This window comes from Anastrepha obliqua, chromosome 4, assembly GCF_027943255.1.
Source record: "Anastrepha obliqua isolate idAnaObli1 chromosome 4, idAnaObli1_1.0, whole genome shotgun sequence".
Lineage (NCBI taxonomy): Eukaryota > Metazoa > Arthropoda > Insecta > Diptera > Tephritidae > Anastrepha > Anastrepha obliqua.
The window spans coordinates 35,198,260-35,213,653 of NC_072895.1; the positions used below are offsets into that span (position 1 = coordinate 35,198,260).

The window sequence follows — 15,394 nt, forward strand, 5'->3', positions numbered from 1 at the left end:
CTCTTCACCGTGGGCAGTGCGTGGTCTATTCTCAATTTTGGCGAGGGTTTGCCGAATAGTGCGGCCTGAGCGCGCGATAAACACTTTTCACAGAGTGTCGATTTTCGCAACACAGTTGTACGATTTGTATGCGTTGTTGAAGCGTAAGTCTTTCCATGGTGAAATTTCAATGAATACTGAAAAAAATTATGTATTTAGTTTGACAGTATTCACGCGTGATCTGTCAAAAAACCTCTATTGGCAAAACCTCCAATCTGATCAGACTTATCGACTGGTGGCGAAGATAGCATACCTATCTTAGTCCATAAACTTCATTTTTGAGATTTTTAACAAAAATTATATTCATTATTAAATAGGCTGACATATTTTATATCACAATTCTAAATACTCGTCTAATGTTACCAACAATAATGTCCTTGCATTGGCAGTGCTTTACATACATGCACATAACGAGAATGGACATGTTAGTTAAATGCAACACTGTTATTTGGACGATAGGAAAGAAGCTTTTACCTACGACATATGTAACTTTAATGGAGTATGCGCAGAAGCGCTGTATATTTCATCCGTCAAAAGCTTTTGGAAAGAAGACAACTGCAAGCAAATATAAGCAAAAAGGAATCAACACTATTCTGTACCCACAAGTATAACAATTCCATACACACATAGCTGCTCTACGTTAAAAAGTCGATTTTTCATACAAAAATTTGTACGGACGAGGAGTGGATGGATGACAAAAGTGAAAATAACGGTAGAAAAGGCCAAAGGACTAGGCACAAATAAACACAAACTAACTAAAAAATAATTCATGTAGCAGTAATAGTTTCAATAAATTTTAAGTCCGATCCGTTGCACAAAAATAGATACTTATTAAAAAAAGAAAAAAAAAAAAAACATATACGTACATACATACATACTTGAAAGTAAAGACGACGAACATCGATACTCGAACAATTCGAAGGCCTAATTATGTGGTGAAGAGCAACTTTAAACTTTAGGTATACTCGTATATATTAGGTTAATCTTATAAGTAAGTAAATCCATTAAGCGGAACCACCGCAGTGGCAAGCTCACATATAACTAGACACATAATGCAAATGATTGCCTTTATCCAGTTAGTGAATTGAAAAGCATGAAAACTGTAAAGTAAGCAGTTCGCTTGGTCGCTCACCCCATTCTGAACGGTGCAACGAACGCGCTGCAGCACTGCACTGAATTGTACGTGGGCGACAATAATTTCTTAAATGCTGGCGCTGATGGCGAACAAATGGTCCTTGTGCATTTCCACACTCACATGGCTGACGTTGCTCTCAGGTAGGGTGTGAAGAAATTCTGTCTCTATGTAATATGAATTTGCAATAATTGTATCGAAATTTCAGTTACCAATTCGGTACGGATAACAAATCTTAAAGTCCCTCACACGTACACTTTAGATCGAAACTCCGAGCCAGATCCGCTGGTGCTGGACTGCGAGTACGAGGTAGAGCCACGTGAAAAGGGATTCGTACTTAAGTGGCTTTTTAACAATCACTCCATTTACCAATGGATACCATCAGTAAAAGGTTTTGCCATGGTAAGCTATGTAAACAACTCTGATGATTCAGATTTTTCAGTTGAAGTACAAAAAAAATATATATTTACTATTTCGAGGAATAATAAGTATCCAATGGTTTAAGCGGGTTAGTTTATTCATTAATATTAAAAAAAAATTAATTTATTAAAAAAATATATATATGTATACATTTACTGTTTCGAGGAATAATAAGTATCCAATAGTTTAAGGAGATTCATATATTCATTAATATTGAATTCCACTACAAACGTGCGTATTTATAAATTTATTTTTATGCAAATCTATTTAACGTAACTATGTGCAATATCTACATAAACTGAATTGACTTAAATTGTTAGCTTTTGCAACACCCAAACTAACGTGGTATTCTCCATGACAAACAAAGCCCCGAAAAACATATATTTTTGAATGTTGCATAAAAATTAAGTATTGCGAATTTTTGTACTCATATTTTCTATTTGCAATTATGTTTGTTTTGGAGTCATCGAATACCCGTCTTAACCCTGCTACTATGTTAGAAAAAAATACACATGTTATGTTCGGGTCTTATTTTGACCCCACATTTTTTTATTGAGAAAATTCAAATTTGTACAGTTTAAAAATATTTTTAAGGCCTGTGATCAATGCAATACGTCGTCGTTAGAGTGGTTGTGTGTCGGTGTAACGGACAAACAGGTTTTTTGCAAGTTATGCACTCAGTAAAGGTCTTTGTTTTCTTTTTCGACGGGCAAAATTTGCACCTTTTCCGTTCAAGGCGCGCATTTTCGTTTTGGAGAAGGCGAATTCGTAGATGGTGATGCACTGTCTTCTTCTCGAATTCTTCGTACCAATGATGCAGAGGCTTCTGCGCGAGGAAGCCGACTACGCCTCTTGATATGTTCTTGAGCTAAAACTTCACCGAGTTCCTCTAAAAATAGGCGCCTTTTGTGCAATTTATTTTTTTGCCATTCAGGATATATTTCGGTCCATATTATAAAAGCGTTTCGAGCAGAAATATCTAGTAAATTAGAAAACACGGCAACTGGCCACCGATTGGCTTTCCTTTTGCACGAATATGTCCAATGTGTCGACTCCACCTTTTGTCGAGTTGTAGTATTCAATTCTTTCCGGAATTTTTTTGGATGATCTTCCAAAATGTTGCTATTATGGTGAAGGGTGCTAAGCAAATAAATCATTCTGCATTTTTTAGGCACATACAAAACTACAGTTTCTTTTTCATGAAAAAAAAATTTATTAAAAGCTTATGCAATTCTTGTGATGTTGCATGAACCGGCAGAAAACGTTTGTTGTTCTTTACTGTGCCAACAATAGAAATTTTCTGCTTTAGCAGTTCTAATGCAAGGTTATGGCTCGTAAAAAAATTATCGGTAATCACATTTCGAAAACGATATGAAGACACTAAGTCTAGAACAACCCGTTCGCCTTGATTCCTTTCAGCATTGTCTCCTACTTTGCCCAAGTATATTTGGAACTGTAAGCAAAATGCGGTGTCAGAATCCGCTGCTATCCACGCTTTCATGCCATATTTCCCAGGTTTGGAATGTATACTTTGAAAGGACATCTACCTCGGAACGGAATAAGCTGTTCGTCAATCGTTATGTTAGCACTTGGAACGTAAAGCAGCTGCAAGTTTTGAGTCCATTGCTCATAAAATGTGCGAATAGGAGCAAGTTTATCTCCTCTTTGTTCTGATCTTCTTCTTTGCCTATCGTCAAATGCTAATATAGTACACGAGAAATATTGCTAAATCGCTCCAAAGACATGATTGCTCTCAAAAACGGACGCCCATGAAACTCGTCCCACAGGGAGTTAAGACTTTCACCGTATGACCGGTAGACTCCTAAAAGATTAATATGTCCGTTATACAATTATAATAGGAATAATAAATAAATAAATACCAATAAGTATAAGAAGTCCCAGGTAAGCATCGAACTCAGTAGCATCTATAGCTTGAAAATTTTCGAAAACAGCACTTCCTTGCAAATTGCTGTAGTGAATTATATCCCTTTTCATAGCTTCTGTAAGGCATACATCAAAAGTATCACGAATTTTTGAAATACGATGAATAACATAAGAAATCACTCCAGGTTTTCCGTGAAGAATATTTTCACTTGCTGCGCGACTTAGACATTGCAAAGAAGGTATTGTTGTCCACTTTATCATCCGATCTTTATCAAAAACTTCTGTGCTATTAGTTACGGTCAATGAAATGAAGGCTTCTGTGCCATTGGAAATGGATTGTTCTGAAGATAAACATTCGTCTTCCTCAAGTACAAAATTAGCATCACAATCATCACTTGCATCGTCTTCAAGGTCACTCAAGAATGCACCAATGTCAGTCATTTGTCCACGCTGACATTATGGCCAAGTAAATACAACAACGAATTTTACCGTATAAATACTAGTATGAATTTAGAAAAAAAGTAGATTATATATTATATACTTACAGTATGTCTAGATTCCATGTTTTATCAAAATCTATCGTCTATAAATTTAGATTTACAATAGCAACTGATCACTACAATATTTAGCACAGAACTGAAAGTATTTGGTTTCGTTGTTATTGAATACAAAAATTATAACTGTAAACGCATTCCAGCATTCACAACAGAGAGGTGTTCCAGACGATGTATTACATTATATATTTACTATTCGTTTTACAAATATGATAGAGGTCATAAAATGACCCGAACATGATATGCGTAAGCACTTGCAATAAACAATTTTCTAAGCCTAAAATGGTGAAAAAACTAATTGAATTCAATATATTTCAACAATTGATGCACTGAGTAGTAAGAACTTTCAAATATATTCCACCAGTTAAAAATACGGTGATGTTATATGTAATTTGGGTCATCAAAAGACCCTAACGTAGTAGCAGGGTTAAACTAAAGTCATATCGCAACATAAACTTCATTGTTTAAGCCATTAAGACTAAAGCCCTATACTTAGTTTTAGTGATTGCATGCTTCAATTAAATGTTTTAAATTTGAACTTATTTAAAGGGCATAATGAAGTCCAAAATAGACACAAAAATATTTACAATGGAAGGCAGTCCCGGTGTCATAACCATAAAGAAGCCAGACTGGAATATGACGGGGGAGTATACGTGCACCGTACAAACATTCGAGTCGACAGATAAGAAAAGTGCTCGCCTTCAAATTATCGGTATGTAATAAGTTCCTCTCATACACATGCATAGGTTTCAAATAAATATGCATAAATGTACATATTGTTGTTACATACACTTTTGGCAGTTCCTGAGTCCGATTTCGTGTTAGAAACGAAAATGGATGGAGAACAAAGTGGCGTAGATATAATGTGCGCGGTGCAAAATGTGTTTCCCCAACCCATACTATCTGTAATGTAAGTGATCTTATATAAATAAAAATTAACTTAATTGTATTTAATTCATATTTCATTTAATTTTTTCACGTTTTGTAGATTTGATACAAAGATAATAGATTCAGTTCTGACACAAACAGATCAGAACTCTAGCGGGCTGTATAGTACGACAGTCAGAACGCGAATTCCACGAGATAAGTTAGAATCGCCTACACCGATCACTTGTGCATTTTTCCTACTTGGCACTAATTACACCAAGAGGAGAGAAACAATTTTCTATGGTAAGTAGAGGTAAGATTTTTTATCACTTTAACGTATTTTTATTTCAATACGAATGTGAACACCGTTGAGCCAATTTTAGTGGAAATATTATCTAGACGCGAGTTAAATTTTGTATACTCTGACAAATTATTGTGCCCTGACCTTAAACTTCACCTAAAATGTATGCAATCGCATGTTCACCTAAATAATATTGTAATGGTGAGTTAATTTGCCTACAATGGTTTTCCAAAGCTCTTATAAAGTGGAGCGGAAGTCTGGAAATATAATAATCTAGTTATAGACATTATTATTATTTGAGTAAAGCAGCCTGGATAAGTAGAGGTGCCTAAGTGCGAAGATTACCAGACAGGTGTAGACCAACCAAAAATAAACTGGGACACTTGTTTGTTCTGACTTCAATTCTGTATAACTGGAAAACGGTTCAATCAAAGTATTGAATTCAGTCTTTTATTATAACAAAAGAAGATAATATAATATTTAAATTACAATATTTGAAAAATTTCCAGTAATGAAAATAATATCTTTATTTTACAACTCCTACATAAAGTGGAACAGTAATGAAAATATGGAATTAAAAAAAAATTTATCTTTGTGCTGTATCCCTTTGCATTAATTACTGCTTGTAGACGTCGCACACTGGGGATTTTTGTACAGAGATGCGGAAAAAAGTATACATCCCAAAAAATATTAACATTTTTACTACTAACGAAGTTGTATATATTTGTGTATGAAAAGAACATGTCTAAAAACTATTTTTTTTTTAAATTAAAAAATAAAAATTTTTTTTAAATTCATAAATTTAAATTTTTTTTTTTTTTTATTAATATAAGCCAGCAAATATTTACGCACAGGATACATGTAAGTTCATAATTCTGAATTACCCTCAAAATGTCAAACCAAAATAAAAAGTGTTTCGTTATCATTATGCACACACTAGAAAGCGTTTAGTTATTATCATTGCCAAAAAATAATCAGTGGCGCCTGGTGGCACCTGCAATTGATTAAAACTGAAAGAGACGTTATTAAGCAACACGTTGATACTAGTTTCTGACCGTAGGTAAATGTAGCTCAACTTGCAGATCCAAGAATATGAAGGAATATGATTTTTTTTTTTTTTTTTTCGTAAAATTAATTATAAATAGATAATCAAATGCTTTACAGCCTTTGTTCTTCCGGCTAAAATATATAAAAATATCGTACCCTAAATGAAAAATAAAAAATTGGAAGTCGACTCAAGCAAAAGGAAAAAAAACCACCTTGGGCTTTGAAGTTTTTTCTTAGTCAGTTCAATACTATAAAAAAATTATACTTTTGACATATCTATAAAAAAAAACTGTAAGTCGGAGTTTAGTAATTCTTTTAAACATTAAACATTGCGTAGGTGGTAAGTTGCAAATTTGACTTTTTTCTGCAAAATCCCCAGTGTGCGTCGTTGCGTGGTGTCTACTGGAGTTTTGATGCCAACTCTTCAAAAATTTTCCCATATCTCTTCAATTGCTGATTTTAGGCAATTTTGCACCACTAATCTGCCATTTCCGCAATTCTTTTCTCATGTGGGTCCACAAGGGCGCAATGGGATTGAGATCTGGGCTCTGATGAGAATGACGCAATACTTCTTTTACATTGTAAAGCAACCATTCCCTTACAATCAGCGCAGTAAACTTTGGATCGTTGTCGTGCATGAAGGTGAAGTTTGCTGGTAACTGTAATATTTCGTCAATTTTGGGAATATGCTCCTTCAATATTTCTAGATCAATTATTTTAGTCATAGTGCCTTCAATAAAACAAAACGAGTCCACTCCATTTGGCCTCATTGCTCCCCAAATCATTACATACATATGTACAGGGTGGCGCACGAATCGTGCTACAAAAACAAAACGTAATAACTTTTTTTCTAATCAATGTATTTAACTTTTTGTTTTTTATTGTATAGATAATTCAATTTTATTTTATGTAACTAATTAGTTTTGAAAATAATAGAACGTAAATGACCTCCATGCTCATTCACGCATATGCGACACCTGATGAGAAATGATGAGAAAATTGTTCATTGCGCACTGAAGGGTTGAAGTCGGGATCGCCTCAATTATTGTTGTGATGGACTGCTTCAATTCAGTCAAATTACTTGGTTTTGCTTTATACACCTCTTGTTTGAGATAACCCCATAAAAAAAAATCTGGTGCAGTGAGGTCAGGTGACCTTGGGGGCCAGCGGAAAGTGGAATTTCTGGATATCAATTTATTTCTAAATTTTCGTTGGAGCTCCTCCATAACCGGTCTGGCTATATGTGCAGTTGCTCCATCTTGCTGGAACCAAATGCTGTTAAAAGGGATACGTCTTCGCCGCAGTTCTGGATAAAAAAACTCCTTCAACATGTTTAAATAACAGTCCCCATTTACAGTCGCTGTTACACCGTTTTCTTCGAAGAAGTATGGCCCGACAATGCACCTTGATGAAACTGCGCACCACACTGTGACTCGTTCTGGGTGCAGTTCCATCTCATGGAGTATTTGCGGATTTGATTGACTCCATATACGGCAATTTTGCTTGTTTACATTGCCGTTTAGATCAAAATGGGCCTCATCAGACATAAACAAGCAATTTATGAAGTTGTTGTCTTCTTCGGCCATTTCAATAATTTTTTGGCAAAATTCCAGGCGAATAGGCAAATCCAGAGGGTTTAATTTGCTTGTGATTTGAACTTTGTACGGAAACAAGTTTAAGTCATCATGAACTATCCGCTGCAATGACCGTCTGCTAACTCCAATTTGCGCCGACAAGTTACGAGTTGAAACTCTTGGATTTGCCTGAATTGACGATGCTACAGCCGCGATTGTGGCTTCGACCCGAACATGGGGATCTCGATGGTACGGTCTGCGTGAGATGCTTCCAGATTCAGCAAACATGTTCACCAGCCTCATAATGGTCCATCTGCTCGGGGGAGTGCCGCCAAACTCCCGCCTAAATTCCCTTTGGACGGAAATGATGGACTGCAAAGCATGGTACCGCTGCACTATCCAAATCCTCTTTTCGGTATCCCAAGCCTCCATTTTTTGTAAATCTAAATACTAATCTGCAAAATAAAAAAAAAAAAGCCGATTACTCACACAGAAAAAAAGTTATTACGTTTTGTTTTTGTAGCACGATTCGTGCGCCACTCTGTATATGCCCGCCACCATATTTCGCAGTACCAAATACATTAGATGGATTAGGCATCTACCTTCATCAGAAAAACCTACGGTCATCATCATCATCATCTCTTCATCAGAAAAACCTGCGGTCATCCGACTCGAATATGTTGAGTTTCGACTCGTCGGGGAAAATACCGTTGATCCAAAATTCATTCGACTTGCTAACGTTTTCTTTAGCATAGTTGAATCTTTTACTTGCATTAATCCTTGAAAGAAGGGGCTTTTTCCTAGGAGTGTACACTCTATATTCGTTACTGTCCAGGAAATTTCTGTTATTTTGTGGGCGACGTTCAATTTTCACGAATTTTGAAGTGATTTGGCAATATTAACTGCAGAAATTTTCGGGTTCTCGTTTATTAAACGCATAATTCTTCTCGTGATCACATTTAAGTCAATTTTAGAAACTCTTCCAGTACCACTTTTTCTAAGAAAATAATGCTTTTCAGTATATTTTTTCAATATATTAAATACTAAACTAACTTTTACAATTCCATTATGAAAAAAAATAACGGACACATTATTTACAAAAATATGCTAAAAAATAAGGGTGTCTCACTTTTTGTTTGACTTTGAAAAACTATGCTATAAAATGCTTAAGTAAACGGAGTTACCGTATATTAAAAAACAATTATGCATATTGGATATTTAAAAATGGAATATATTTAACGCAAGAGATTTCTTAAAAATCTGTGAATAACTTCTTTACTTATATGAATTTGAATTTTTTGAATATTAGTGTCCCAGTTTTTTTTTTTTTTTTGGTTCACTGCTTGTCTATTTTGCACGTTCCTCGTACTAGTTATTTAAAAGCCTGCAATTTCTATTACCAAATACTCCTTGCAAAGGTCTAACATTCACCAAGCTAAACAGCCACAGGATTCGAGTTCCCTGATTAAACGTTCGCGAACTAAGTAAAATTTCAAGGCTTCGAATGTTTTCGCCATAAATACATTTGTATGAAATGATTTTCTCCGACTTCGTTCCTAGCAGATTCCGATTCTGCATAAAATTCTATATTAAGAAAAAAAATCCCCTGAAGCATAGCTCTAAAGCCAATGAAGTGAAAAGGATCTAAAACCAAAATAATTATAATATTGCTATTAACTGTAAAACGAAAATCTTAAAAATAAATTTTTGAAATTTTGTAAAATTTAAGTATTTTTGCTTTTTTTACAAGTTTTAATTCATATTTTCACATATAAAAAATTACGGGCAAAACATTGCAATAATTCGCTTTGTAGCGCTATCTTGGCATTCTTTAAATAAAAAAATAGATAACAAAAATACATTCTTCGTTCCGAAAATTTCAAAATTTATATGAAAAAAATTACATTCATTAAATACTTATATATACATATAAATATAATTGGGGCTTACACCCTTTTTGGGTATTTGGCCGAGCTTCTCCTCTTATTTGAGGCGTGCGTCTTGATGTTGTTCCACAAATGCAGAGACCTAAAGTTTTAAGCCGACTCCGAACGGCAAATGTTTATTATGAGAAGCCATTGATTGCCGAGGGGCGACCCTATTAGAAACATCTTTCTCATTTGCTGTTTCATGCACGGAGATTCGAAACTACACACTTCCGAATGGTAGTCACGCACCAACCTATTCGGCTACGGCTAATTAATATTAATCATTACTTTAGCTTCGTATTAACTAAAGTTAACTCTTTAAATTTGGGGGCTCGAAATTTACTTTCAAGCTATGCCCTTTCTTGGACGTTTATGTAGAATCCAAATCCGCTAGGAGCGATGTTAAAGAACAAAAAAAAGTATCAGCCGTAATCTACTTACCGCTCTCTTTTACTTCAACAGTGTTTAAATCCAGAAAACCAAAACATTGGGAAAAATTTACTGTGCCTTCTTCTTGAACTTACTATGTCTTCTTCCGCAAAAGTAAGAACATATCGCACCCTAAATACAAAAGGGTCACAACTCAAAATGAGCAGATGCTCAAATATGAACGAGACGTTATCAATAAAACGGTCCGCGGATGACATATGGCAAAAATAAATTTTTTGTTTTTTGGTAGGACTGTTATAAGCTTACATGGCAAATTTCAGCGTGATATGTCACATAGTTTGTTTTCTGTGGTACTGTAAATAAGTCAAGCTCGAGTGTGGAAAATTTTGAGTTGTGCCCCTTTTGTATTTAGGGTGCGATATGTATGCATATTTATCTAACGAGTTACCGCTAATAAATTTCGCCATGAATTTTTTAAACAGCGTAAAAGAAGAGCTTGTGGCCATTTCTGCATACGTATCTAAAACATTTTTTTGGATTATGTCACTATTGAGGTAAATGGACGATATAAATAATACTCTTTATATATAACATCGCGTATATGTACAGATTGTTAGATAACTGGTTAATATCTGCTCCAATATGTTGTCCTGATTGTAAAATTATGCGATTTATAGTACAGTTTCGGAGAAAACCCTGTAAAAAAATTTTTTTGTTGTTTGTTATTTTTACAAACTTCATCTTCGGAAGATACTCAGGTGGGAGTCACTCCCGAAAATATTTGAAGGGTTGTAGTTTGTTTATTTCTAACATCTGGAAATATACCTTTATCTGTATTTTAGCAACGCCGATTTTACTCTTCAAATTCATGCAGTAAGTCCTAGGTGAAAAATGAAAATTGATTGATTGATTGATTAATTTCAAAAGTCCTAGGTAGTTGCAGATCTAAAAAAGTGTTTGGGTGAAATTTGCCCCAGTGCGTGGTTCGCACAGAGTACCTTTGCATATACAGTCAACGTCAAAAGAAGGTATACACCATATATTGACAAGTCTAGAACACTATCATCGTCATCAAAATCAATTATGTCATAATCAAATAAACAAATTTTCAGCTTGCTTTTTTTTAGAAGCCGACTCCTACACCACATTACCACATATTGCTCCCAAAGCAAATCACTCCTTATAGAAATAGAATTAAAAACGATAAAAATTCACCTTTGACAAAACTTAGTTTATATAGTTTTCTGAAGTCTAAGATAATTTTCCGATATATTTATTTTAGAACACAAAGCCTATTTCTGATAAAAATTTTCTTATTTTATGTGAACAAAATCCAAGCCTGTTAATTTATTACATGAATAAAATAAATTAACCAATTCATTTTAAATTTATTTCATCTAAATATAAATAAATAAAAATAGAAGTTTATGAATTGGAGTGAAATGTACCCCAGTGTGTCGTTTGCGTAAAAAATATATGTGTGCCTTCCGCAGGTTAAGTGTATGTAGTGAGCTGAAATTAAAGTGATTGAAGAGTTTGCAAAAATGAGCAAAAAAATACTGGAATTGTAAAAATCAATGCTTGTTTACTACTTAGGCCCTGCGGTTCATTTCGGTTCGGCCTTAAGCGGTTTTATACAGTTATATATATTTTAAGACTTAGTATTAGTAAAAAATTTGTAGTAGTCATCTCTGAACTGGATCCTCTGAAATTAAAATAACAAACAGACTTCGTTAAAGTAATGTCAAATGTAGTAATTAATCGAAGGAATAAACAAAATAAATTTTTTTGACAAAATGGCAGTTTCTAAAAAAACAAACCAATTTTTGACCACAATTTCGGCCTTAAATTGTTTATAAAAAAATATTTATCGGTGAGAAAAAATCTTCGATTAATTACTAAAAAATATATTTAAGAAGCTCGTGTTAAAACTTGAGACTAATCAGTTTAGCCGTTTTCGAGACACGTTGGTCACCGGCTTTGAAAAGACAATTTTGAGAAAAACGCATTTAAAGTTTGAAAATCACTTTCAAGCACTATGAAACGCTTTTTCAAATTTGCGTGCAACTTCTACTTCTAATCACCGGAACTTTATTATATTTTCTGTGTGTATTCTTAAATATATGTACATTAAGAAAAAAAAAATCGATTTTATCAAAATTCTAACAGTATATACCGCCTTAAAATTCAATGTTCAGTCGTTGCCTACAAATTTCACAATGGTCCATCATCAAATTATACTATTTTTATAACAAATTCAATAAATATTTTTATTGGGACTTCAGCTGCATTGTCTGTAAATGCACTTTTAGCATTTTTACCGACAACACCAGCTCTATCACACAATAAAAACCTACATAGACAACTATAGAAATAAGAATGTAATAAAGGGTGTTTTTTTTAGAGGTTAGGTTTTCAAGATGAAATAAAACGCATATAATTTAATGTTATGGCCAAGAATTTAGCTTCATTATAAAGATAAGGGTTTGCCATTATGTTTTAAAAATGATTTCGGGCAAGTGGCCGCCGCGGCTGGCTCGAATAAATTCCACCCGAGAGGCCCAATTTTCGACCACTTTTTGCAGCAATTGGGGCCGTATGTCAGCAATAACGCGCCGAATATTCTCTTCCAAGACGTCAATCGTCTCGGGCTTATCTGCGTAGACAAGCGACTTCACATAGCCCAACAAGAAATAATCCAGCGGTGTTATATCGCACGATCTTGGAGGCCACGCCACAGGTCCACGGCGCGAGATAATGCGCTCACCAAAAGTTTCCTTCAATAAATCGATTGTTGCGTTGGCTGTATGGCATGTAGCGCCGTCTTGTTGGAACCAAAGATCGTCCACATCAACATCGTCCAATTCAGGCACGAAAAAGTCATTAATCATGGCTCTATAGCGCTCTCCATTGACTGTAACATTATGGCCAGCTTCATTTTTAAAGAAATATGGACCAATGATTCCCTCTGCCCATAGAGCACACCAAACAGTGACTTTTTGAGGATGTAACGGCGTCTCAGCAATGGTTTGTGGATTATGTTCACTCCAAATGCGACAGTTTTGCTTATTGACATACCCATTCAACCAAAAGTGAGCTTCATTGCTGAACAAAATTTTCTTATGATGCGTCGCGCGAACCGAACCATTATTTTCGTAATAAATTTGCACGATTTGCAAACGTTGTTCAGGTGTAAGTCTATTTATTATGAAATGGCAAACCAAACTGAGCATAAATCAAGTGACAGCTGTCAAAAAGACCATCTACGAAAAAAGTAGTGCCAACTTGAAAACCTAACCTCTAAAAAAACACCCTTTAGATCCCATATATTTTCACATATTTCAGTACTTCTTCCTAAAATGAATGCAGCAGCATCTTCGGCGCTTCCTGGCGCATACCTGTATCCATAAAAAAATTAGTTCCTTGAATGAAATTGAAAGTAAACTCGACCTCGGGTCTACTGATAATAAAATACATAAATAGTACAATTCTGATAGACATTTTTTTTATGAATATTAAAGAATGTATTAATTAAAATATAAAACAAAGCTTATGTACACATAAATTAAAAAAAAAATTCAAATTAATATGTATGTTTATTTTCACTCTATTTCCAGATAAAGCAACAAATATACAACGCAAGTGGACTACTGTTGCCGTAGTAATATCGATTGCATCCTTGACACTGAGCAGTTAGTTTGATAGAACATTTTTGTTCACTTAGGATATTTTTGTTCAGAGTTTTAATGAAAACTGAATTTTGCGGTATTTTCAAAAGTGCTTATTTTGTAAATGCATGTAAATGTCATAACAAAACAAATTAAAAAATTGTATTCATATTTTTATGTATAAGTACGTACGTGTACTGAGCATTAATAAATACGAAAACAAAGGACATAGTTTAGATCAGAAGAAATGTGTTTTTGGCTTTTGGGATTTGATAAAGGTTAAGATTTCAATGTAAAATAAATATTTGGTTTGATTAACGCTCACGCAGTCAGGGCGTATAAGTAAATACGGGCGACTTCTTTTACAACGTATTAAAACTTATTTCCTTTCCAAATTATGATTTAATTATTAAAACTTTGGTCGAACTTCACAGTTTGCTGAAACAAGTTTGGCTTTAAACCCGGTATAATTAATTTTTCAGCATTGAAAATAAGTTTGTACAACCAAAATTAGTTAATTAATTCTACAAAGGCACCCTTAGTTTTTTGTTATCTAGCCAAATTAAAATTTGGTTTTTAACACAGTGCATCTGGAACAAGTAACGCCTATTCCAACTTTCCGTCGTAATATTTGTCCCACCACCAAACAGGTCGTACATACTGAATCTTCCTGTGCGTAGTAACAGTTAAACCGAGTTCATAAATACTTCGGTACAAAATTAGCCAAATCAGTCGATTCCGCGCCGTTCACAGGAAATGAGAGTCTTTAACTTCCCATTGTGGTCTAAATCCTTGTTATATCGCATTTACCCAAGAAGTGAAGCTTCTTAATTATTTTAAGTGCCGAAACTTTTCCGACTATGTCTATCCTGATCATTTATCTGCGTTGTTCATATGAGTTTTCTTTTGTTTGTATGTTTGGGGGGTAAAAGGCAAAACTTTCCTTTACTACCACGATATATTTGAATGGGGGCGGAGAGGGAGGGGGCGTGGCACCACCCACCACGTTCATTAGAAAGAGCAAGGTCACACCAATATAACTGTGAAAGTCTCAACCTCCTAGTGTCCCTATGGAACCCCCAGGAGAAGTTTAAAAATTAGGTTTTTTCCGACCGCATTTGCAGTTTGTACTGAAATACAGTTGAAGAGAAGAGTATATACCAGTCGTCAACCCAGCAAGCATTTAAATTAGATTTTATATTTCATAGGACTTATGAAAACGTTGTTTTATCGTAAAAGTTATGAGTGCCGATGGCGAAAATTTAGGTCAAAAATTGTCCGATTTTGCATTATTTCACTATTTATAAATTTTTTTTTTTTTTGTAAAAATATTTGTTTTTGTAATATACATGTATATTTGAAATCAAAAAAGCGCCCCTATAAATAATAAAAATAACAATAAAAGAATTGTTCCCTTTTGGTTGACTGGGTTTTTCTTAGTTCGCTTTGTTCTTCTCTCTCTCATCGTTCGTTTGACAGTTCGCTCCTCAAATTTATTCTGCACGGTATTACAAACGGGCGGAAGAACATTTGTAATAATAGAATTTGGACTATTATTTAGTAAAAATAGCTTTAAATCGAATCTTAATG

General features: G+C 34.4%; 1 protein-coding gene across 3 annotated transcripts; it reads left to right on the forward strand.

Annotated features, from left to right (window-relative positions):
- The first annotated feature begins 628 nt into the window (after positions 1-628).
- Positions 629-14,043, forward strand: LOC129244765 (uncharacterized). 3 transcript variants are annotated; one of them, XM_054882590.1, is made up of 7 exons: positions 629-1,030; positions 1,116-1,314; positions 1,380-1,573; positions 4,579-4,741; positions 4,831-4,939; positions 5,018-5,199; positions 13,754-14,043. In XM_054882590.1, the coding sequence occupies exons 2-7, from the start codon at positions 1,245-1,247 to the stop codon at positions 13,831-13,833; spliced, it is 798 nt and encodes a 265-aa protein (XP_054738565.1). In that variant the 5' UTR covers positions 629-1,030; positions 1,116-1,244; the 3' UTR covers positions 13,834-14,043. The 3 variants fall into 3 exon arrangements, with proteins under 3 accessions (XP_054738565.1, XP_054738566.1, XP_054738567.1); XM_054882591.1 differs by having other exon boundaries at positions 629-998; XM_054882592.1 differs by having other exon boundaries at positions 5,018-5,209; positions 13,754-13,836.
- Positions 14,044-15,394: the final 1,351 nt, after the last annotated feature.